The sequence below is a fragment of the Nicotiana tabacum genome, chromosome 19 (assembly GCF_000715075.1).
Source record: "Nicotiana tabacum cultivar K326 chromosome 19, ASM71507v2, whole genome shotgun sequence".
Lineage (NCBI taxonomy): Eukaryota > Viridiplantae > Streptophyta > Magnoliopsida > Solanales > Solanaceae > Nicotiana > Nicotiana tabacum.
In genome coordinates this window covers 106,363,637-106,389,297 of record NC_134098.1, presented here as the reverse complement: position 1 = coordinate 106,389,297, position 25,661 = coordinate 106,363,637, and the positions used below count along the sequence as shown (strand labels likewise).

The following is a 25,661-nucleotide window of genomic DNA, read 5'->3' as shown; positions in this document are numbered from 1 at the left end:
ACGTAACAAAAGAAAGAAAAGTGACTTTTAGGTAATGAACACAAAGTTGAATGATCACCCATAAAATTTACTCCTGTAATCCATAGCTTGATCCTCTTGCATTTTGCAACTTTATTACTAACTAATAGTATTAGCTAATATCTTTAACTACAAAAACATGGTTTAAGAAGAACAAAAGCTAGTGCCTTCATCATTAATATTTTTCTTTGGGCCATTCCACATCCAAGATTATATGGTTGACATGCAAAAACGGAAGTTTGGGATCCATATATCGGACGGCCGAAACTAATTGCATTGACTAGATAAAAAATGTATAATATATATATTTTTTATGTATATAATACACATCTATACATAAAATATATATTTTATCGACTATTATTTTATGAACGACTAAAAATATACATTTCTCTTAATATTGTATAGTTAGCATTTCTTCGTTACCATAGTTCTGTACCTACTCCCTCAAGTTTTGACTCAACTAGTGCAAAAACATTCATGGAATACAATAGAAATACTAGTTTTTTTAAATATGAAAAATAATAATCAAGTCAATACATATTTGATCTACTCCACTTTTTTTTCCTAAGGAAAATGGTAATGACACCACTATTACGTGCTTCAAGATACAATGTAATTCATTCTTTTTGGTCTTTGTGGAAGAATAACATCCTCGTTACAATCTTATGCTATAGCGTCTAAATCTCACCAATGACCTTTCACTTCTTATATTATTGGGCCATTACTTCCATCTCATATTATTTGTTAAGGTATTCATTTACAACTTCAAAAGGCAATGAAAAAAAACCGAACAAAAACCTTCAAAGGCATGAATTGCCACTCTTTTTCCTTCTTTCCTAACCACTATTATATTATACACAATTTTGTCAATTTGTGGTATGTAAGGATTGTCCCTTTAGGACTTTCAGGGGTTAAGCCCATTGGAAAAAGACCAACTACCCACCCATTCATGAGTTCCAACCGCAAATTTGGCTCTAGCTCCAACAGGTGTTCAACAACATACGGCAAAAGCCCCTCTACCTAATACACCTACTAAACCTTCTAATTCTCCCATTAGACGTTAATTAATTGCTTAATCTTAGAAACGTAGCAGTATTATGAGACCGCAATCCAAATTACTCTACTATTAATGATCCTAGTGATTTCATACTCTATATTCATATTTAACTTTGAGCTTGCATTGCACGAATTGGAATTTCATTGATCTAATTTATTTTCTCTAATTTACCTATTTTAGATTATGTTGCACGATATGGAATTATAATAATGTTATTGTATTAAGATATTATTACCCAACTTTAAATTGCAATCTACGAGTGTCTATTCTAATTGTATCATTGTCTCATGCCTACCGTTGTCCTGTTGAACCTTTCTAAACTTTTCATATAAATATGTGCTCTAGCAGTTCACGAAGTTGGAATAAAATTATGGAGGAGGCATAAGGAAGTGCATTCTTTATTTAAAAAATTATTTGAGAAAAAAAAAACAAAGAAATGAACGAATTACATTAACTAATTAACTAATTAAAGCAGTCGAATAAAAGTCAGATTTTGCACGTTCACTTTTCGTGCCTCATTTCCATCGATCTCTCTTTATTGCCGTAGCCGCCGCCAAAAAGAACCTCGACTCAGTACACTGTCACCATTAAATTTGCGGTTTTCAATAACTTTGAATTTTTAGTATATCATTGATTCAGGTTAAGGTTGAAAGCTAAAAACTAGGCAGATCTCGATCTTATATGGCTTCTGAGGATGTGAAGGCGAGCGAATCAGCGGTGGAGAAAATTGTGAATCTCGCTGAAGAGGCGAAGCTAGCGAGACAAGAGATTAGGCCTACAAGCCATGCCGTTATCAGTATCTGCAAATCACTCGTCGCCGGAGGTGTCGCCGGTGGCCTGTAAGTTCATACATCACTCAATATTGAACATACTCTAGAAACTTCCTAAGCATCTTGTCTTAAATTTGAAGTAATTTCTTTATTGTGAATTATGGAATGTAATTTTAAAATTAGTTCACGTCATAAATAAAGTTATTTAGAAACTTAGATGGACTCAATTTCAAGCTCGCACTTGATCGAAGTTTATGCTTTTATCCGTATTTATAATTATAATTTGGTTTAAGATTTACTAATCTAATCAGTGTTCCATCAGTATATATTCATGACTGTCATTCGCCACTTGATCACATGATTTGACGAGTGTGGTATTGAAAATTTTGTTTTATTTTTTTGACGGACGTGTGAAAGAGTCTTGAGTGTTCCAGCATGTCATTGAGGTTTGGACACATTTATCTTCGTGTACGGCCCAAACCGATTCTCAGTCATAAAGACCGGTCGAGACAATGACGTTTCAATCGAAGGGTATCCACATGACAAGTTCGGACGAATTCCGAAGTAGGGACGTCGAGTTTCGAGCTATAAGACCAATCAACGGCAGAACTCGATATTATTATCGAGCCCGTGTCCGAATCGGACTACGGGGCAACACCGATCGATACAGGCCCCGAATATCGATGCCCCAAGGCAGAACCGAGCTCGAACCAAAACTGGGGGTTCGATCTAACACCGAGCTCGAGCCAGTGCCAAGCTCGCAGACAAGAGCCGTTACAACCGCACCGAGGGAGAGAATCTTGGCGAGAATCAAGGAACAGACAAATCATCATGGGTCCTCCACTATATGTATTATTTTATTATGTTGTTATAGATAAAGCAGTGATCCTCTACTATAAAAAGGGGGATAGACTGCAATAGAGGCAAGTCCTCCAAGATACATTAAAGATTTCATTGTGCTTGTTTTTCCAACTCATTTTCAGTCTTCCCGTCCATCATTCCCATTTCATAGCAAAAATACATGTATTGTCATTTTGTATCAAAGGAATTCACATACCCTTAGAACCATATCTAAATTTAACGTTATCCGATTTTTTCGGGTAAACAGTTTGGCACCCACAGTGGGGCTAAGGGTAACAGTGATTGTTTGATATAAATCTACAGTACACTCCAGCTTACAACTTTAAAATGGCTCTACCTATCGACCTCGAAGCCGGCCTTCAAGATGAAACCAACAACTTGCCGCTCGGGGCCGGAAGGCTACCTGACGACGACAACGAGGCTCGAATCGAAGGACCCGAAATTCAAGCCGAAGTACCATTGGATATCAATTCACAAATAGCTCTAGAAGCGAATCAGCGTTCTGAACCGGAAAGAAGCGTTCAGGGCGGTGCTCGACCCATAACCCGAGTCACCTACAGCACGGGGGAAATTGGGGTCAGCTTGCGTATGATTTTCGGAATGTTACAAGCCCAACAAATAACGATAGCTCAGTTGCAGAGACGAACTCATATGCAAAGCGGGCCGAACTCCAATCCGCTTCTTCGAGAAGTCACCCCCAGAACGGAGCCCGCCGTAGTGAAATCAAACGAGTAGGAATCGGGGACCGCTCCTGAAATTGCTAAATTGCTTGAGGAACTCACAAAACGAGTCGAATCCAACGACAAAAAAGTGGAAACGTATAACGCTAGGGTCGATCAAATCCCGGGGGCTCAGCCAATGATAAAAGGGCTCGATTCGAAAAAATTCATACAAAAGCCTTTTCCCTCGAGCGCGGCCCCAAAACCAATCCCCAAAAAATTCTGTATGCCCGAAATTCCCAAATATAATGGTACGACCGATCCTAACGAACACGTCACCTCCTACACATGTGCCATCAAAGGCAACGATTTGGAGGATGATGAGATCGAATCCGTGTTGTGGAAAAAGTTCGGAGAGACCCTCGCAAAGGGAGCAATGATCTGGTATCACAACTTACCACCAAATTCCATTGATTCTTTTGCCATGTTAGCAGATTCGTTCGTAAAAGCACATGCTGGTGCCATAAAGGTTGCAACAAGGAAATCGGACCTCTTCAAAGTAAAACAAAGGGGTAACGAAATGCTAAGGGAATTCATATCCCGATTTCAAATGGAACGTATGGACTTGCTACCGGTCACAGACGATTGGGCCGTACAAGCTTTCACCCAAGGACTGAACGGGCTAAGTTCGACAGCATCACGTTGGCTGAAACAAAATTTGATCGAGTACCCAGCAATAACTTGGGCAGATGTACACAACCGGTACCAATCAAAAATCAGGGTTGAAGATGATCAATTGGGAGCTCCGTATGGGCCCGTACGTCAGAACCACACAACCACTAAAAATCAGAGGGAAATCAACAGAGAACAAAGGTCGAACAGAGACCGATACCAACCGTACGACACAGATCGGATGAACAACGGTTCAGCACGTGATGCGGTTCGGAACAACCGAAGGACTGATCGGGGACAAAATTTTCGTTGACTTATGAGCAAGAGCGGCTTTGATAAATATGCCGATCCTATAGAAGTCCCTCGATTATCGGAGTATAACTTCAACATTGGTACATCCGCCATCGTATCGGCCATCGGACGCATCAAAGACACCAGATGGCCTCGACTCATGCAGACCGATCCTGCCCAAAGGAATCCTAATCAAATGTGCGAATATCATGGCACCCATGGCCACAGAACGGGAGATTGCAGGCAACTAAGAGAGGAAGTGGCACGCTTATTTAACAAAGGACACCTTCGGGAATTTCTGAGTGATAGGGCGAAGAACCATTTTAGGAACAAGGAATTCGGCAAGCAAAACGAGCTAGAAGAACCGCAACACGTCATTCACATGATCATCGGCGGCGTCGATGCCCCTCAGGGACCGATGCTTAAACGCACTAAAACATCGATTGTGAGGAAAAAACGATCTCGAACTCAAGGTTATACACCCATAAGGACTTTGTCCTTCAGTGATGAAGATACAGAGGGAATCATCCAACCCCATAACGATGCACTGGTAATATCCGTACTCATGAATAAAACTAAGATTAAGCGTGTGTTAATTGATCCAGGTAGCTCGGCCAATATCATCAGATCGAGGGTCGTAGAACAGCTCGGCCTGCAAGATCAGGTCGTACCCGCAACTCTGGTTCTAAACGGATTCAATATGGCATGTGAAACTACCAAAGGCGAGATTACCCTACCAATAAACGTGGCCGGAACCATCCAGGAAATAAAGTTTCACGTGATCGAAGGTGATATGAGATATAACGCCCTTTTCGGAAGGCCGTGGATCCACAGCATGGGAGCCGTACCCTTGACCCTACACCAGGTCCTCAAATTCCCAACATCGGGAGGTGTCAAAATGGTGTACGGAGAACAACAGGCCGCAAAGGAAATGTTCTCCGTCGAAGAAGCAAAATCAATATCCTCGTCTTCGCCGATAAAAGGATCAGGTTCAGAAGGAAACACAATCGGAGAGCAGAGCGTCAAATAGCAATCACAGACATCGGCTTCGACCCAGCCAGGTAAGCAGAACATTGAAGAAGATGATGATGACCGATGGATCCCTCAATCCTTCGTAACCCCCGATGATTTCGATGCCACCAAATCAACAATTGAGGAACTGAAGCAAATCATACTGATCGAACACTGGCCCGAACGAAAGGTATACCTGGGAACGAGTTTGAGCCCCGAACTCAGGAAGAAACTCATTCAATTTCTTATCAATAACATCGACTGTTTTGCCTGGTCCCATTTAGATATAACAGGGATCCCGCCGGACATAACGGCGCACCAGCTAAGCTTGAACCCTAGGTTCAGACCGGTGAAGCAAAAAAGAAGGCCCCAGTCCGAGGAAAAGCACGCATTTATAAAGGACGAGGTAACCAAACTTCTCAAGATAGGGTCCATTCGGGAGGTAAAATACCCCGAATGGTTAGCCAATGTGGTTGTAGTACCTAAAAAAGGAAACAAACTTAGAATGTGTGTGGACTATAAGGATTTGAACAAAGCATGCCCCAAAGATTCCTTTCCACTGCCCAACATCGATCGCATGATCGATGCCACAGCCGGCCACGAGATCCTCACCTTTCTCGACGCCTATTCCGGGTATAAGCAAATTCAGATGAACCCAGACGACCGGGAAAAGACTTCATTTGTGACCCGACATGGAACGTATTGTTATAACGTAATGCCCTTCGGGCTAAAAAATGCAGGAGCTACTTATCAACGCCTAGTAAACAGAATGTTCGAAGAACAAATAGGTAAAACAATGGAAGTCTATATTGATGACATGCTAGTTAAGTCCCTGCGCGCAGAGGACCATTTGGCCCATTTGCAGGAAACGTTCGAGATTCTGAGGAAATACAACATGAAGCTCAACCCTGAAAAATGTGCTTTCGGGGTCGGTTCGGGCAAGTCTCAAATTTTGGTAGACTTCGTGGCCGACTTCACGCCAACCCTCATACCTGAAGTCGAAAAGGAACTCCTTTTGAAATCAGGTATATCGTCCGGGGTATGGATCCTTTTTACGGACGGTGCTTCGAATATAAAGGGGTTCGGGTTAGGCATAGTTTTGAACCCCCCACGGGTAACATTATTAGGCAAGCTATTAAAACTATCAGATTAACTAACAACGAGGCCGAGTGTGAAGCCATGATTGCAGGTCTCGAACTAGCTAGAAACTTGGGAGCAGAAGTCATTGAGGCGCATTGTGACTCTTTGTTAGCGGTGAGTCAAGTAAACAAAACCTTCGAAGTCCGAGAAGGTAGGATGCAAAGGTATTTGGACAAACTGCTTATCACTTTACACCATTTCAAACAATGGACCCTACGGCATGTTCCACGAGAACGGAATAATGAGGCCGATGCTCTTGCAAATTTGGGATCGTCGGTCGAGGTAGATGATTTGAGCTCGAGGACTGTCGTTCAACTTTCAAGATTGGTAATCGAAGATGGGCACGCCGAAATAAATTCTACTAGCTTAACCTGGGATTCGAGAAACAAGTATATTGAATACTTAAGAAACGGAAAGCTCCCTTCAGACCCTAAAGATTCTAGGGCCCTACGGACTAAAGCTGCTCGATTCACATTGGCTGCGGACGGAACACTATATCGAAGAACATTCGATGGACTGATGGCGGTATGCGTGGGTCCGGGAGATACCAATTACATCCTCCGGGAAGTACACGAGGGCACTTGTGGCAATCACTCCGGTGCCGACACATTAGTTCGAAAAGTGATCAGAGCGGGGTATTATTGGGATCGATATGGGCAAGGATGCGAAAGAATTTGTTCGTAAATGTGACAAATGTCAAAGGTTTGCGCCAATGATCCATCAACCCGGAGAGCAACTTCACTCGGTCTTATCCCCATGGCCATTCATGAAATGGGGAATGGACATCGTCGGCCCTCTGCCATCGACCCCAGGTAAAGCCAAATTTATTTTATTTATGACTGACTATTTTTCTAAATGGGTTGAAGCGCAGGTGTTCGAGAAAATAAGAGAGAAAGAAGTTATAGACTTTATTTGGGATCATATCATATGCCGATTCGGGATACCCGCCGAAATAGTGTGCGACAATGGGAAGCAATTCGTTGGCAGCAAAATCACAAAATTCTTCGAAGATCACAAAATAAGGAGGATATTTTCAACACCATACCACCCCAGTGGGAACAGTCGGGTCGAATCAACGAACAAGACTATTCATCAAAACCTGAAGAAGAGATTGAACGACGCGAAGGGAAAATGGAGAGAAATCCTGCCCGAAGTCCTTTGGGCATACCGAACAACGTCAAAATCCAGTACGGGGGCGACCCCATTCTCCTTAGTATATGGTTCCGAAGCATTAATACCAGTCGAAGTCGGTGAACCTAGTCCCAGATTTCGATTCATGACGGAAGAATCAAATAACGAGGCTATGAACACCAGCCTTGAATTATCGGACGAAGGACGAGAAGCTGCCCTCATCCGATTGGCCGCCCAAAAGCAACGAATCGAAAGGTATTATAATCGAAGAACTAAACTTCGCCATTTCAAGCCCGGGGACTTAGTGTTAAGAAAAGTCACCATCAATACTCGGAATCCAAACGAAGGAAAATTAGGACCAAATTGGGAAGGACCATACCAGGTGCTCGAGAACGTTGGAAAAGGATCATACAGGCTCGGCATCATAAACGGCAAACAGCTATCAAGCAGTTGGAATGTATCACATCTAAAACGGTACTACTGCTAAGGTACGACCTTTCCATATTCATCTAACTGACCCATGCAGAAGTCCGAACAAGAGCTGAAGATCTTTCGCTTAAAAGCACGCGTTGCACTCTTTTTCCCTTAGACCGGTTTTCTTCCAAATGGGTTTTTCGGCAAGGTTTTTAATGAGGCAACCATCGATCGTGCTGCACTTTTGACAATATCCGAGGCCTCTTTCCAACCGACCTCGAATACCGGGGGGCATCAGGGCCCTCAAATACATCGAGTTCAGATGCAAGAAAGTCATCTCACAACAATAGGGTTTCAACAGGAAAAATTGTAAGAGCCAAATGGTCAAAATGAACCTTGCTCATATAGATTGGCCCAAACATAAACACATGTGCAATGACTTGAGATTTATTGTGCAACCAAAATTAAGATTCACTCAACTATTAATTCCGAGTTCGAAATAATCACTCGAATATTAAGCCTACGGGCTACTTACATTACTTCGAGTTTGAATCATTCACTCGACTAAGCCTACGAGCTACCTTTATTTCGAGTTCGAGCAAACACTCACCCGACCATTGCGCCTACGGGCCACATTATCTCGAGTTCGAAACATTCACTCGACCATTACACCTACGGGCTATGACATTTCGAGTTCGAAACATTCACTCGACTATTAAGCCTACGGGCTATTGTTATTCCGAGTTCGAGAAACACTCACTCGACCATTATGCCTACGGGATACAATATTTCAAGTTCGAAACATTCACTCGACTATTAAGCCTACGGGCTACTGTTATTCCGAGTTCGAGCAAGCACTCACTCGACCATTACGCCTACGGGCTACAATATTTCAAGTTCAAAACATTCACTCGACGGCTAATAAGCTACTTTTACTCTGAGTTTACATTAACTCAACCATTACATTACACCTACGGGCTACGACATTCCGAGTTCGAAACATTCACTCGACTATTAAGCCTACGGGCTACTGTTATTCCGAGTTCGAGCAAGCACTCACTCGACCATTAAGCCTACGGGCTACTTTCATTCAGAGTTCGAAATAATCACTCGAATATTAAGCCTATGGGCTACTTACATTACTTCAAGTTCGAATCATTCACTCGACTAAGCCTACGGGACTATCTGTGTACGGCCAAAACCGATTCTCAGTCATAAAGACCGGTCGAGACAATGACGTTTCAATCGAAGGGTATCCACATGACAAGTTCGGACGAATTCCGAAGTAGGGACGTCGAGCTTCGAGCTATAAACGGCAAAACTCGATATTATTATCGAGCCCGTGTCCGAATCGGACTACGGGGCAACACTGATCGATACAGGCCCCGAATATCGATGCCCCAAGGCAGAACCGAGCTCGAACCAAGACTGGGGGTTCGATCTAACACCGAGCTCGAGCGAGTGCCAAGCTCGCAGACAAGAGCCGTTACAACTGCACCGAGGGAGAGAATCTTGGCGAGAATCAAGGAAGAGACAAACCATCATGGGTCCTCCACTATATGTATTATTTTGTTATGTTGTTATAGATAAAGCAGTGATCCTCTACTATAAAAAGGGGGATAGACTGCAATAAAGGCAAGTCCTCCAAGATACATTAAAGATTTCATTGTGCTTGTTTTTCCAACTCATTTTCAGTCTTCCCGTCCATCATTCCCATTTTATAGCAAAAATACCTGTATAGTCATTTTGTATCAAAGGAATTCGCATACCCTTAGAACCATATCTAAATTTAACGTTATCCGATTTTTTCGGGTAAACAATCTCAAACAGAGACTTTGATGAGATTGTATTGTGTATATGCTTCTTAACTCGGATGACTGAACTGTGTGGTTTCTACTTCCTGGGAGTGGTAACAGGGGCCTATGCCTTATGGTACCGGGTTCATTTGAACAGTATTTTCATCATGGAGCATAATTTATGTGTAAAAATTTATTAACTTGCAACAAATAGTAGATATGAACCCATAACTTAGAAATATAATAAGTTCAATGCTAAAAAATTTAAAGGTTGAATCCATAGAGTTTAAATCCTAAAATCCGCGTCTCAGTGGAGACTGTCAACTCTTTAACGAATAAAATTATGGATCTCATTGACCTGTATGGAGAGTATGAGCGAATTTCTGGGTAGATTATTGTCTTGAGTTTGAGAGAGAAGTATTAAGATAATAATTTGAAATTTAAAAGCGGGGAGTAGTTAGTTTAAAGGCATCACATCAAGTTTATATGATACTTATAAAGTAATATCCCCTCCATCCATTTGATTTATTTTAGTTTGATGGATGAAACATTACTTCAAAGTGTTAATTGGTTTTGCTAAATGTGCTTGAATTTTATGAACATGAAAGTTGTATAAGAGAGTATTATTTTTGTAAGGCGAAATATTTTGGGATGGCCAAAGTAAGTTTTCCGTATAAATTGGCGCAGAGGTAGTAATAACTTCTGCTAGTTTGAATTGCATGAAGGAAGTTTTGCATTGAAGAAAATAAGTCAAAATTTTCGAGACGAACAAAGATGGAACAAAGGTCCATTTTACTTATACTTCTGTATTAATTTGCCTTCAACATGCATAATCTTTCAAAACTTGTGAATCCGAGCCTCTTTATAAAAGGCTGACTCCTTCACCGGAAGCATAATCTCAAAGTTTGAGAGATCTTGACTAGGTTGTCCGGCGCATAGTATCTAGCAAAATCTTATTTGTGCTGGATATTGCTACATTGAGTTCCATCATCCATGTGATATATGAGTGCTTGAACAAATTTCATTTTCCCTGAACTTTGACTTGATTCTTCACTTACTAGTACTCTCCTTATCCTGCAGGTCCCGAACTGCTGTTGCCCCACTGGAACGGCTAAAGATATTGCTCCAGGTGAAGTGTAGTTTCATGCTTTCAGTTTCTGCTCTATTCAATGGTTTTGCTGAAAGAGGAAAAATATAAACTAACTTTGAACATTTCATACTTTATTGAATGATGGAGCACTGTGACCATACTTTAATTTGTAATTAGTGGATCAAATTCTGTTCCTTTTGAAGGTTAGGATAGTTAAAACCTTTTTTCCGAACATGCGTTTTCTTTGAAAGAGTCTAATCTTTGGTATCCCAGATACATTTATCATTGCATTTAAGGGTTTTTTTCATCTGGTCTCCTAATTTTAAGGATGCTTTCTGAAGTGCAGGTTCAAAATCCACATAGCATTAAATACAATGGGACCATTTCGGGCTTAAAATATATCTGGAGAACTGAGGGGTTCAAAGGACTGTTCAAGGGCAATGGCACCAATTGTGCACGTATCGTCCCAAACTCAGCAGTCAAGTTCTTCAGCTATGAGCAAGCCTCCAAGTATAGTCATATCCGATCACTATGCAATTTTTGTAACTCAGACTTGTTTCTCATGATACCCTTAAAATCAAATATCTGGTATCTATTCCCTCTATTGACTTTTTCATTGATATTGTAACAGGGGTATACTATATCTTTACCAGCAACAAACTGGCAACGGTATGCCTATCTTTCTTTTGGGTTGTTTAGTTCTCATGTGTATTTTTTTTGGTTTTACCACTGGGGCATCCTCCAATGATTTCCTTGTAGATGAGCTATGAGATTTCGTATATGTACCCAACCGTAGAAAGAAAACAGATATCTATAAAACTTTTAGCATCGTTCTTTTCCTACTACCTGCGTAAAACTTTAATCAGTCTTCTTCGGATATGTAGAAAACTTTAAACACAGTTCTTTTCCTACTATCTCTATAGAACTTTAAGCAGTTTTTTCCTACTGGACGAAACGTTACTTAAGTTTGGGCTCATACACGTTTTTGTTAAGTTCTGTTTTTCTCCTTTCACGCTACTTCTAGTCCAAGTTCATTTCCTGCTAATGTATGTTTGGTTGTTAGTCATGAAAAGTACTCTTATACGTTGGTCGTTACAGATGCTATGTTTTATTTAGCAATGTGATATATCTGTAGTTCTGTACTCTCCTTCTCCTTGTCGCTATGTCTGCTTATTATTTTGTCTAAAAAGGGCCATGGCCTGGTGGGAGATAAAAGCTCAATCTGTTCTAGTGCGCAAATTTGGGTTCTAGTTGCGAGCAGCCACTTCGTGCAAAATGAGCTGGAGGTTGGGTCTGCACCTAGTTCAACCCTTCCAGCAATCTGGATTGAGGGACCAAAGCTGGGTAATGGCCATATACTCGCCAATATTTTCTTTTCCTTATAGTGGATGACCCTTTTGGAAGAAACTTTTCTTTCAGTTTGTCTTTCAGTTATGCTTGTCAAGAATCATCCATTTAAAAGAAGATAGAATTATTAAGATAAGAAAAGAGGAAGTAAATATTGGTTATGTCCGATCATAAATGCTTGCTCTCCAATTTATTTACGTGAGCTTATTTCTTTTCCAGGATCCTACTATTTTCTAGTGCTTCAGCTTACCAATATAGTTTACCTTTGCAACAGGCCTTATATTAATATCTCGTTCGACCATTTTAATTCAGAGTAAGCAATTTTACCCCACAATACATATGGTTCAAGACGACGTTAAATCAAGTCAAAACATCAGCTGAGTCGGCAAAAAATAAACCTGACAAAATTTATATTTCAAGGCAAATCTGGATTTAGGTTTAGAGTATATGCATCCTCATCCTGATCTATCCATAACTTCAGTTGCCAAAATAAGGTTTTAAAGATTAGAGCTTTTCTCCTTCAATGCAATTCAGTTTTGCCTCCATGTGCTGCCTGTGTTCACTACTGGATTTTCTAGTAGCCGTGCAGTGTAAGTCCTACTACGCAAGCGGCCTGACTGATTGCCAAAGCTCAAAACACATTTTCAAGCCCCATATTGTGAGCATTTACTTGCTAGACTATTCTGCACCTACAATGCTCCTTTGACTTGGTAGGCAAAAGATCATCTGATAAAGTTCTTCCTAATATGTAAGTAAATGAAGATTGTCTGATGGTTTTGCTAGGTCTTTTGTGCACATAAGAAGTCATACTGTGCTAATATCTAGAATAAATGAAAAAGGAACAGGAAGCTATCCCAAGAATTTTGCATCAATTGGACTGACATCTTCCTTTTTCCACAGAGAACGCTCAGCACACTCCCATACTACGTCTTGGAGCTGGAGCTTGTGCTGGCATAATTGCCATGTCTGCAACTTACCCAATGGACATGGTGCGGGGCAGAATCACTGTGCAGGTAATTTATGAGTTTTTGGGAAGAAATATTGCATGTTCTGATGTTCTGCATACCGTGCTATCACTATGTAGCACTCTGCTGATACGCCTTTCTTGAAAATCCTCTTTCCTGCTCTGCAGACAGAGAAGTCTCCTTATCAGTACAGAGGTATGGTTCATGCCCTATCCACCATACTTCGTGAGGAAGGTCCACGTGCTTTGTATAAAGGATGGCTTCCTTCTGTGATAGGAGTTGTAAGTCTTGCTTTCCTGAATTTATAAGTGATTGCAAGTTCCCTACTAAATTGTTAACCATGCTCAAACCATCTTCATAGAATAAAAGGGCAGCCTGGTGCACTAAGCTCCCGCTATGCGCGGGGTCCGGGCAGGGCTGGACCACAAGGGTCTATCGTACGCAGCCTTACCCTGTATTTCTGCAAGAGGCTCTCCAAATGTAAAGTTGTTTATGAGGTTGAAAATGCTTGCAATAATAAAATAAGCATACTCTAATGTTATTTATATATTTAGTTGCACAGTTTCAATCCAAAAAAATGATGCTTCAAAGCTTGTTGAGAAGAAGAAAATGAAGTGTTGTTGTCTTTTAGAGGTGTTAAGAATCTTATCCACCAGTTAATTAGCCAAAACAGTACTGTAATCCAAAATACTCCCGGCAGAAATTTAAAAATGCCTTCTCCCTGAATAGTGTGACAAAAAAGGAAGAGGAAAGAACATGCAACACAAATAGAGTGTTCTTCTGATTCTTGTGAAAGTTCATAATTTAATTGGTGTTTGCAGATTCCATATGTGGGACTTAACTTTGCAGTCTATGAATCTCTAAAAGACTGGTTGGTCACAACAAAACCACTTGGTCTCGTTGATGATTCTACTGAGCTTGGTGTTGTTACAAGGCTGGCATGTGGGGCTGTGGCAGGGACTGTGGGGCAAACTGTTGCTTACCCTCTTGACGTTGTACGCAGAAGGATGCAAATGGTGGGTTGGAAAGATGCTTCATCCATCCTTACCGGTGATGGGAGGAGCAAGGCTCCCCTTGAATATTCTGGCATGATTGATACTTTCAGGAAAACTGTTAAGTATGAGGGCTTCAGGGCCTTGTATAAGGGTTTGGTGCCCAATTCAGTGAAGGTTAGTGTTGTTTCCATACTTTGTAACTTTTGTTTTTTTCAATTGAGACTTGGTTGAATTTTATTAGTTTCTCTTCTTTAGGCACATAGAATTGGCTTCCTTTTTGTGGCAGCTTTGCTTATATAGGAAGCTTTTGCTCTTGACGAGACATTAATTTTTCATTACTATGCTCTACAAATAGATGACGCCAACTTTTACTTTTCAAAACCTCTAAATTACATATCCTTAATTGAATAAAAGTTAGTTGTTGGTCTCCAATATCTGACACTCTCATAGGCAGTAGTCAAATTTCAGCTTCTTTTTTTCTCCCATAATCATGCTTAAATTAAGCTGTGTTTCTACTTGGGACTAATTGGACCAGCCAATGTAAGATTTAAAGGTATTCCTGGAGGAGATCTCTGCAGTGTCAAAACCTCCATTTGAGTTGTGAAATAGTTGGTCTGTGCATAGTTAAAAGTACATATCACAAGCTTTAATACTTTCTAGACTACTTGTTGGCAGTATTACTGTGTTTCTTGTAAAGGATGAAACTATCTTCTTTATACCTAGAAGTGATGAATCTTTTTAGACTAATAATAGTTTTATCTTACTATGATAATTCCCTTTTCTAATATATTTCGGGATCATTCCTAACTGTTCATTATTTGTTTAGGTTGTTCCTTCAATAGCTATTGCTTTTGTGACATATGAGCAAGTGAAGGAACTATTGGGAGTTGAAATCAGGATATCTGACTGATGAAGACAAGCTCCAATGTTATTCCCTGCATATGATAATTTTGTAGGCAAGGATAGATAGAGTGATTAATAATGTGGCGGGTTACACCATCTAAACAGAGCATTAATGCCTCTGTTCTAGCTTGTGACGGAAAATTTAGGATCTAGTTGTGTTGATAATTCCCTTAGGTATCTGCTTGTTGCTTATTTGATGTTGCCAATAAGCAAATTATTAAGAATAGTATAATGAATAATTTGAATGCCTTGCTATTATAGCGAGGGAAAGAAAGCTCATCGCTGATTGCTTTTTGTTAATCCTGGTCTCCATGCGGCCAAATCTTTGTCAGTTCTCAACTATTCTGTTTTTCTTTGGGTAAAGTTTGAATAGTTTAGGTAAGAAGGGTACTCACTAGCATCATCTGCTAATGGTATAATATTAGTCTCTTCAATAAATATGCCATTTATTGATGTGTTGTTTGATGTGACGCAAATTTTAAAGAATTGGTTATGATGTATATAGTATGGAGTAAGGGTCGCAAGTGCGCAGGTCGAGGCCCGGGACCGGCCCGAGACCGCGGGCCAAACGGGCCAAACGGGCTAACGGGCCAGGACTGTGTGGCTCGGTTTTAGCGGGCCTGGGCCGGTCTTGTGATTTGGGCCCGTCAGGCCCGTGATCGTTTAGCCCGCAAGGGCCCGGGATCCCTTAGCGGGCCAAACGGTCCCAATTTTTTTTAAAAAAATAAAATATAGCCGTTGGCTATTTATAAAATAGCCATTTAACCCTCCCCCACCCAACTTTGTTTTAATCCCAAACTTTTTATAATTACACTTTTTTCCTATTTTCAACTATAAATACCCTATCATTATTTCATTTTTTCTTACAAATATAGTATATAAGATGTATATATAGCTTATCGAATATAGCTTATATATATATATACTATATATACATTTAATATATATACTATACTATATATACATCTTATATATAGTATATAAGATGTATATATAGCTTATCGAATATAGCTTATATATATATACTATATATACATTTAATATATATACTATACTATATATACATCTTATATATAGTATATAAGATGTATATATAGCTTATCGAATATAGCTTTTATATATATATATATATATACTATATATACATTTAATATATATACTATACTATATATACATTTAATATATATACTATACTATATATACATCTTATATACTATATATAAGATGTATATATAGCTTATCGAATATAGCTTTTATATATATATATATATATTCGATATTAAATATATATACTATACTATATATACATTTAATATATATAGTATACTATATATACATCTTATATATAGTATATAAGATGTATATATAGCTTATCGAATATAACTTATATATATATATACACACATCTCATATCGATATATTATATATACATCTTATATACTATATATACATCTTATATACTATATATACATCTTATATATTATATATATTCGAATATCTATACATCTTAGATATTTATTTTAACATCCTTTTGTCTCTAATATCTATTTATTTATTTATTTATTTTTAAAAAATATTGGGCCCACTTAGTCCGTTTAGCCCGCGGCCCAGGACCGTTTTAGCCCGGGACCAAACGGTCCCGGTTTCGGGCCGGTCCTTAGAAAAAGCCCGTTTAGGCCCGGGCCCGTTTGGCCCGTTTAATTTAGGCCCGGCCCCGGGACCGTTTGGACCGGCCCACTTGGTCCGTTTAGGCCCGGGACCGGCCCACTTGCCAGCCCTAGTATGGAGAACTGCTTTTTCCGGGGGAGAAATTCAAAAATAGCTAGATTTATAAGTGGTCATTCAAAAATAGCCACATTTTCAAAAGTAATTGAAATGTTGCCCTTTCTCATGTAAAGATAAATCTAAACGAAAATACTGTTCAAAATTCAGAAAATACTCCAGTATATTATACTGGAGTTCCAGCATAAGTATACTGAAACTCCAGCATATTATACTGGAGTTCCAACATAAGTATACTGGAACTCCAGCATGATATACTGGAGTTTCAGCAAAGTATGCCGGTCCAATATAATATGCTGGAAGTTCATACACATGTGCTTGAATCTTTAGTATATTATGCTGTAACTTTCCGCATTTTGGAGTTCCAGCATAATATGCTGGAAGGAAGTTCATACACAGGTACACAAAACTCCAGTATATTATGCTGGACCGGCATCTGTTGCAGCAAAATAGTGGTTATTTTTCAATAACTTGACAAACGCTGACTATTTTTGAATGACCAGTCCGAAACTGGATAGCCCGTGCTATTTTTACCTTTTTCCGTGCTCAGTAGTGTTTTGTTGGAAGAATTTTGTACAAAGTCTAATTTCTATCTCCAAACCTCCGTGACAGAAAGTTATTCATTTTTCAAAGACTTTAGTAATTATTTTTCTTTAAGTCTGAAAGAAGAGTTGGTTTGTCATGATACACAACCAAAACAAACTAAGTTCTGAAAAGCTGTTTTTTTTTTTTTACCATTTTTCAACCAAATGCTATCGCTGCCTCATAAACTAGGTGGTCGTTTGGATGTTTTTATGTATAATGGACGAAAGACAAATGATCTGCTGAAAAAGGATGGATGAGAAGAGAAAATCTTGTTCATTGTTAACAAATCGAAATGAGAATGCATCAATTTTGTTTCAACTACTACTCTTTAATATGAATTATGTTTTTCAACTAGTACATATTAAGGTAGCTGACTAGCTTCTATGGCCTTGCTGGACAAAAAACCTTCTGTTGGTAGTTGGTACGTCTCTTGCTTCTAGCTTTGGTCAATGTTGCTTTCTTCACATTCTTCTACTATGCCTGAATGAAAAAACAACAAAGAGAAACCATCTTGGTGACATAGGAAACGGACCACTACTTCTAACTTTAAGAAATACTACTAACGAATTTACTGTATTAATTATGTACTCTCTACATCCTAAGAGAGAATTACCAAGTAATAACAAAGTATGTCTATAATAATGAATCATAGAGCAAGAGGGGAACATGTTCATCCCAGTTTGATCAGTTCGATAGCAAATGAAGTAAAAAACTGGTTAACTCTCCTTGTCATATAATATGAGACCAAAGAGAGTAACAATTTAAGGGTTCTTACCTGCGATCTCTAATCTTGGTCGAGAAACTTTGAATTTCTGGTTCAATGTTCTTGTATTTCTTGATTCCACCCCGTTTTCTGGAACGTAGATCAGAAACAGCTTTGTGTTCTTGGTGAGCTTTGGCATTTTCATTAATCTCCACTGCCTCAAAATCAAGTTCTTCAGATGATAATGAAAGAAATGAGATGATTTGAATGAGATTCAGCTCTGCAAGAAATATTGTCCTTGCATTCTCATCCCTATTATCTTCCTCTGTATCCACCAACTCTTCTTCTAGCTCCATTCCCATGGTTGCAGATTCAGCCATTTTTTCTCTAATTTTACAAATATAACTGCTGCAAGCAAAAACAGTGGAATGATTGATTGTGCATCAATAAACACAACAAGTAAATAGAGCACAAAATGCATAAATTTTTACCTTCTTATTGGTTTTCCAACGAAAATATGCTTTTCTTGTTGTTGTGTGTTATGAGATTTTGGAATTATATTTGAAATGAATGAGGAGGACGTTGCATATATATAGGAGTACAATCAGTGGGTGCTAATATATGGTGTCAACTTTGTTTTAACCATCCACCCTTTTTTGATGTAACAGTAACCAGAAATTGCTGTATAATAGGCAAATGTTTGGCTAATAGATAGGGCATAACCTTTCGATTATTTTATTTTCTTGCCTCCCTTAATCCAATGCTCAATTCATAATTTTTTAGGGAGAGTATGATAAAGTCTAAACATGCAACAAAAGCAAAAATAATTCTAGCAAGATCTATTTGCCTTTAAAATTTGTTTAGTCTAATTTGAAGCAAGAATAAATACCTGTATGAAGTTTTTTTTTGGAACTCCTTTTAGACTTGATTTGAAAGAAGACTCTCTTAAGAAGATGTAAGGCAAATTTTTATGTTCCTGTTTCTTGGGTGGCTGCCGCCGCTCCTCCCTATTGTTTGTGGAGTGGTTTTACTTTTTCTTTAAATTGCTTCTTGAAAATTGTTCCGAAGCAAATACTACTACTTCTTATCCCATTCCAAGTGGGATAATCACAATACTTTGCCATAAATCAACATTTTCATTTCAAATAGAAACTACGTACTAGTTTTTGTATCACAATAGGAACGCAACATGTATCATCATATTTCATTAGAATTAATCAAATTTACTTCCAATAAATTTAATTATTTATCAATAGTACTAATAAATTAAAAAATCCTCTATATAAGCAGTTCATGAATCAATTAAAACTGAGGTATTACTAAATTCTAGCAACGCGCATCGCTAAGCTAACTTAGGCGAAAGGAAAGAAATACATGTTCGCTTTATTTGTTTGGACGGTTGTTACCTGTTGTATCGTATCGTATTGTTACTTTAAATATGATGTTTGTTTTGATTGTTACTTAAATTTTATTGTATCGTATCGTTAATTCTGTCGTTACGTAACGACGAAATGTGCCACTTTATTTAACGACCGATTTGGTGTGATCGCGTCGTTACCTTATATATTTTTCTCAATCTCACCCTTAATTATTATTAAATAATTTTATTTTATCATTTATCCTTCCTTTTTATATAATAATTTTATATTTTTCATATTGTTGATGTATAATATTATGAAACTACGGCAAATAATAGAATCTACCCAAACGTTATATACAATATGATAGATTATAAAACCACATGTAACAACCGAAACAAGCTGCAAGTGTTTTGGTTTAATTCCAACTCGATGCCAGAGTATACAGCAAATTTATGGCCGCAACTCACAAGTTTCTTTGTACTGAAAAATTGAATAGTAATATATTGGATTTTAACGAGCTTTTCCACGTATGCGTTTTCAGGCAAGCCTTTTACTATCTCTGTTACTGCTACTTCAGCTCGAGTCCGGAACCAAAATATGGTTCTTTTGGACTCAAAAAACTAAAATATGTGAAAAAAAAACTGGTAACCATAATATGTATAGTGCGGTTATTTACCGCGCTATACTTGAACTTAAATAAGCACGATATAGTATAGCGCACTAAATAAGCACGCTATTGTTACGACCCGAAACTTCCCACCGACGGGACCGTGATGGCGCCTAACATTTCACTTGCCAGGCAAGCCAACGTTAGAGAATCATTAAACCAAGTCCTTATTTTTATTCATTAAGTAACAATAATTAACTAAAATAAAATATAATAAGTGCGGAATATCATAAAAACTGTATTAATTACTATCACCTGGATTTGAAGTCACAATTCACGAGCATTCTAGAATTTACTACAAGTAATAGTCTGAAAGAAATACAACTGTCTGAATAAAAGAAACAATAGAACAAAAATGATAGACGGGGACTTCAAGGTCTGTGGACGCTGACAGATCTACCTTGAGTCTCCGGACAGCGGACCAATAGCAAAATCTCGATCAACCAGAGCCGGTATCAAAATCTGCACAGAAAGTGCAGACTGCAGCATCAGTACAACATACCCCATATACTGGTAAGTGTCGAGCCTAATCTCGACGAAGTAGTGACGAGGCTAAGGCAAGGCACCTACAATCAACCTGTACAATTTAACAGTGTATACACAAATAACAGGAATGAAGAACTAAACAGGAAATGTCGGGAGGGAAAAACATACTGAGGGGAATACCAGATAAAGAACTACAACAGAATGATCACCGGAGCAGTCAATATACCATGAATCAGCAGGAATAGTGAATACAGTAAAGAAAAATGCACGGCATCACCCTTCGTGCTTTTACTCTCAATCTCACCATAAAATTAATAGAAACGGCACGGCATCACCCTTCGTACTTTTACTCTCATATCATGGCACGGCATCACCCTTCGTGCATTAACACTCACAATATGGCACAACATCACCCTCCGTGCATTAATACTCACAATATGGCACGACATCACCCTTCGTGCATTAACACTCACAATATGGTACGGCATCACCCTTCGTGCATTAACACTCATAATATGGCACGGCATCACCCTTCGTGCATTAACACTCTCCCTTACCATAATGCAATGCATAAATAACAATAGAGAGATAGAATAACAAGTACAAACCGTACTTCAACATTTGGTTCCATAATATCAATCTCAACTTGAAATAAAAACTCAATTATCACCAGAAAATCTGTAAACATAATAAGAACGATAATTTGGATAACACTAGTATAACACGTAGAAATTTGGCATAGGAATGAGACAATGTCAGAAAAACAGAGAAACGTGGAAAAACAGGTAAATTGGTGGCGCATAGGTACTCGTCACCTCACATATACGTCGCTCACAAGAATTTCACTTAGCAATTAATCTAAGGTTCCTAATTCCCTCAAGTCAGGGTTAGACATAACACTTACCTCGCTCTGAAGGCCACTTAATCCTCAATCACAGCCTTTCCTTTGGAATTCACCTCCAAACCACTCGTATCTATTCAAAAATGACTAAATAATATCAAATATTGCTAATGGAATCAATTATATTGCATAAATTAAATTTCTCAAATTTTCCTCCAAAAAGTAGAAAAATCGACCCCGGGCCCGCTTGGTCAAAACCCGAGGTTCGGACTAAAATCCTTTTACCCATTCACCCCCGAGCCCGAATATGTAATTAATTTTGGAATCTGACCTCAAAGTGAGGTCTAAATCCCCAAATTCCCGAAATCCCTATTTTCTACCCTAACCCCTAATTCTACCATAAAAACTCTAGATTTTTGGTTGATAATTCAAGGAATGTAATGGGTAATTAAAAGAAAATGGTTTAGAATCACTTACCAACACTTTGGGGAAGAAAATGACTCTTGAAAATCGCCTCTACCCGTTTGGTTCTTGAAAAATATTGAAGAAATGGCTTAAACCCGTATTTGATTCTGTTTTATGCACTGGGCAATAGTGTGCATCGCGTTCGCGAGGCCACTATCGCATTCGCGAAGGGTACTGGCTGCCAAGCCTTCGCGTTCGCGAGACGTTGCTCGCATTCGCGATGGTTACGCTCCCCTGGCATTCGCGTTCGCGAGACGTTGCTCGCGTTCACGATGAAAGAACGACCAACCCTCCCCCAAGTCCCCAAGTGCTTCTCTTTCGCGATGAGCAGGTCGCGTTCCCGAAGGGTAAATCCCCCATCACTTCGTATTCGCGACCAGGCCTTCGCGTTCGCGATGAAAGATTCTCAGCCTCACCGGATTACTCTTCGCGTTCGCGAGAGTACCTTCGCGAACGCGAAGAAGGACATGCCAGAACACAGATTCTGCAGAAAAACCAGATTTCCAAAGTCCAAAACATCCCGTGGCCTATCCGAAACTCACCCGAGCCCTCGGGGCTCCAAACCAAACATGCACATAAGTCTAAAAATATCATACGAATTTGCTCGCGCGATCAAATCGCCAAAATAACACCTAAAACTCTAAATTTAGCACCAATTCAAATGAAATTCTCAAGAACACTTTAAAATCCATAACTTCTCAACTGGATGTCCGAATCACGTCAAATCAACTCCGTTTCTCACCAAATTTCACAGATATGTCTTAAATATCGCAATGAACCTGTACCGGGCTCCGAAACCAAAATACGGACCCGATACTAACAATGCCAAATATCAATCAATTCTTAAAAATAAATAATTTCCAAACTTTTAATTATCATTAAAAATTCATAACTCAAGCTAGGGACCTCCAAATTCGATTCCGGGCATACGTCCAGGTCCCATAATTCAATACGGATCCACCAGGACCGTCAAAGCACGGATCCGGACCCGTTTACTAAAAATATTGGCCGAAGTCAACTAAAATTAACTTTAAGGTAATAATTCTTATTTTCATTAGTTTTCAACATAAAAGCTTTCTGGAAACCTGCCTAGACTGCGCACGCAAATTGAGGAGGGTAAAAATGATATTGTAAAGGCTTAAGAGTACCGATTCGAGTTCTAAAATATAAGATGACCTTTTGGGTCATCACATTCTCCACCTCTAAAACAACCGTTCATCCTCGAACGGACATAGAAAAATACCTGGGCTGGTGAAAAGGTGGGGATATCTACTTCACATATTGGACTCGGACTCCCAAGTAGCTGCCTCAATAGGCTGACCTCTCCACTGCACTCGAACTGAAGGGTAACTCTTTGACCTCAACTGACGAACCTGCCGGTCTAGAATGGCCATCGGTTCCTCCTCGTAAGTCAAATCCCTGTCCAACTGGACAGAGCTAAAATCTAATACGTGGGACGGGTCACCATGATATTTCTAGAACATAGACACATGGAATACCGGATGAACTGAGGATAACCCTGGAGGCAACGCAAGTCGATAAGCTACCTCCCCCACACTCTCGAGGATCTCAAATGACCGATATACCTAGGGCTCAACTTGCCCTTCTTCCCAAATCTCATAACACCCTTCATGGGCGATACCCGAAGCAATATTCTTTCTCCAACCATGAATGCAATATTACGAACTTTACGGTCATCATAACTCTTTTGCCTGGACTGAGCTGTACGAAGTCGATCCTGTATAATCTTGACCTTGTCCAAGGCCTTCTGAACTAAATCTGTACCCAATAACCGCGCCTCCCCCGGCTCGAACCACCCAACTGGCGATCTACACCACCTACCATATAATGCCTCATAGAGAGCCATCTAAATGTTCGACTGGTAGCTGTTATTGTAGGCAAACTCTTCTAACAGCAAAAACTGATCCCAAGAACCTCCAAAGTCAATAACACAGGCGCAGAGCATATCCTCCAAGATCTGAATAGTACGCTTGGACTGCCCGTCTGTCTGAGGGTGAAATGCTGTGCTCAACTCAACCCGCGTACCCAACTCACGCTGAACTGCCCTCCAAAAGTGCGAGGTAAACTGTGTACCTCGATCAGAAATGATAGACATGGGCACACCGTGAAGACGGACGATCTCACGAATATAAATCTCTGCCAATCGCTTCGAGGAATAGGTAACTGCCACAAGAATGAAATGAGCTGACTTAGTCAGCCTATCCATAATAACCCAAATTGCATCGAACCTTCTCTGAGTCCGTGGGAGTCCAACAACAAAGTCCATAGTGATATGCTCCCACTTTCACTCGGGAATATCTAACCTCTGAAGTAAATCACCAGGTCTATGATGCTCACACTTCACCTGCTGGCAATTTAGGCATCGAGTTACATAGACAACTATGTCCTTCTTCATTCGCCTCCACCAATAATGCTGCCTCAAGTCTTGATACATCTTGGTGGCGCCCGGATGAATAGAATACCGGGAACTGTGGGACTCCTCAAGGATTAACTCACGAAGTCCATCCACATTAGGCACACAAATACGACCCTGCATCCTCAAAACTCCGTCATCTCCAACAGTAACCTGCTTGGCATCACTGTGCCGCACTGTGTCTCTAAAGACAAGTAAATGAGGATTGTCATCTTGCCGATCTCTGATACGCTCAAATAAAGAAGACCGAGCAACTGTACAAGCTAGAACACGGTTGGGCTCAGAAACATCTAACTTCACGAATTGGTTGGCCAAGGCCTAAACATCCAATGCAAGCAGTCTCTCACCAACTGGAATATATGCAAAGCTACCCATACTGACTGACTTTCTACTTAAAGCATCGGCCACCACATTGGCCTTCCCGGTATGATACAATATAGTGATATCATAGTCTTTCAATAGCTCCAGCCACCTCCTCTGCCTCAAATTGAGTTTCTTCTGCTTGAACAAATACTGCAAGCTCCGATGATCACTGGATACCTCATATGGCACGCCATAAAGATAGTGCCTCCAAATCCTCAGCGCGTGAACAATGGCTGCCAGCTCTAGATCATGAACATGGTAATTCTTCTCGTGAACCTTCAGCTGCCGTGATGCATATGCAATAACCTTGCCACCCTGCATCAATACTGCACCCAGACCAATACGAGATGCGTCACAATATATTATATAAGATCCTGAACCTGTGGGTAACACCAATACCAGTGCCGTAGTCAAGGCTGTCTTGAGCTACTGAAAGCTTGCTTCACACTCGTCTGACCACCTGAACGGGGCACCCTTCTGGGTCAATCTGGTCAACGGGGCTACTATAGATGAAAACCCCTCCATAAATCGATGGTAATAGCCTGCCAAACCTAGAAAACTACGAATCTCTGTAGCTGATGTGGGTCTAGGACAGTTTTGGACTGCCTCAATCTTCTTAGGATCCACCTGAATACCCTTTGCTGACACAACGTGACCCAAGAAAGCAACCGATCTCAACCAAAACTCGCATTTTGAGAATTTAGCATATAACTGGTTGTCTTTCAGAGTCTGAAGAATGATCCGAAGATGCTGCTCATGCTCCTCTCGACTATGGGAGTAAATCAAGATATCATCAATAAACACAACCACAAAGGAATCCAAGTAGGGTTTGAACACCCAGTTTATCAAAT

The 25,661-nt window shown here is 39.7% G+C and overlaps 2 protein-coding genes across 3 annotated transcripts; one reads left to right on the top strand and one right to left on the bottom strand.

The window, feature by feature from the left end:
- Nucleotides 1-1,448: 1,448 nt before the first annotated feature.
- Nucleotides 1,449-15,423, top strand: LOC107794152 (mitochondrial adenine nucleotide transporter ADNT1-like). 2 transcript variants are annotated; one of them, XM_075238384.1, is made up of 9 exons: nt 1,589-1,917; nt 10,904-10,952; nt 11,260-11,423; nt 11,545-11,582; nt 12,104-12,257; nt 13,161-13,273; nt 13,393-13,506; nt 14,047-14,394; nt 15,047-15,423. In XM_075238384.1, exons 3-9 carry the CDS (start codon nt 11,354-11,356, stop codon nt 15,128-15,130), a joined length of 921 nt encoding a protein of 306 aa, XP_075094485.1. In that variant the 5' UTR covers nt 1,589-1,917; nt 10,904-10,952; nt 11,260-11,353; the 3' UTR covers nt 15,131-15,423. The 2 variants fall into 2 exon arrangements, with proteins under 2 accessions (XP_075094484.1, XP_075094485.1); XM_075238383.1 differs by lacking the exon at nt 12,104-12,257 and having other exon boundaries at nt 1,449-1,917.
- Nucleotides 15,424-17,736: 2,313 nt separating this feature from the next.
- On the bottom strand, nt 17,737-18,746 carry LOC107794141 (uncharacterized). Its single transcript, XM_016616610.2, has 3 exons — nt 18,685-18,746; nt 18,266-18,601; nt 17,737-17,970 (listed from the first exon to the last, which is right to left on the bottom strand). Exons 2-3 carry the CDS (start codon nt 18,571-18,573, stop codon nt 17,952-17,954), a joined length of 327 nt encoding a protein of 108 aa, XP_016472096.1. The 5' UTR covers nt 18,574-18,601; nt 18,685-18,746; the 3' UTR covers nt 17,737-17,951.
- Nucleotides 18,747-25,661: the final 6,915 nt, after the last annotated feature.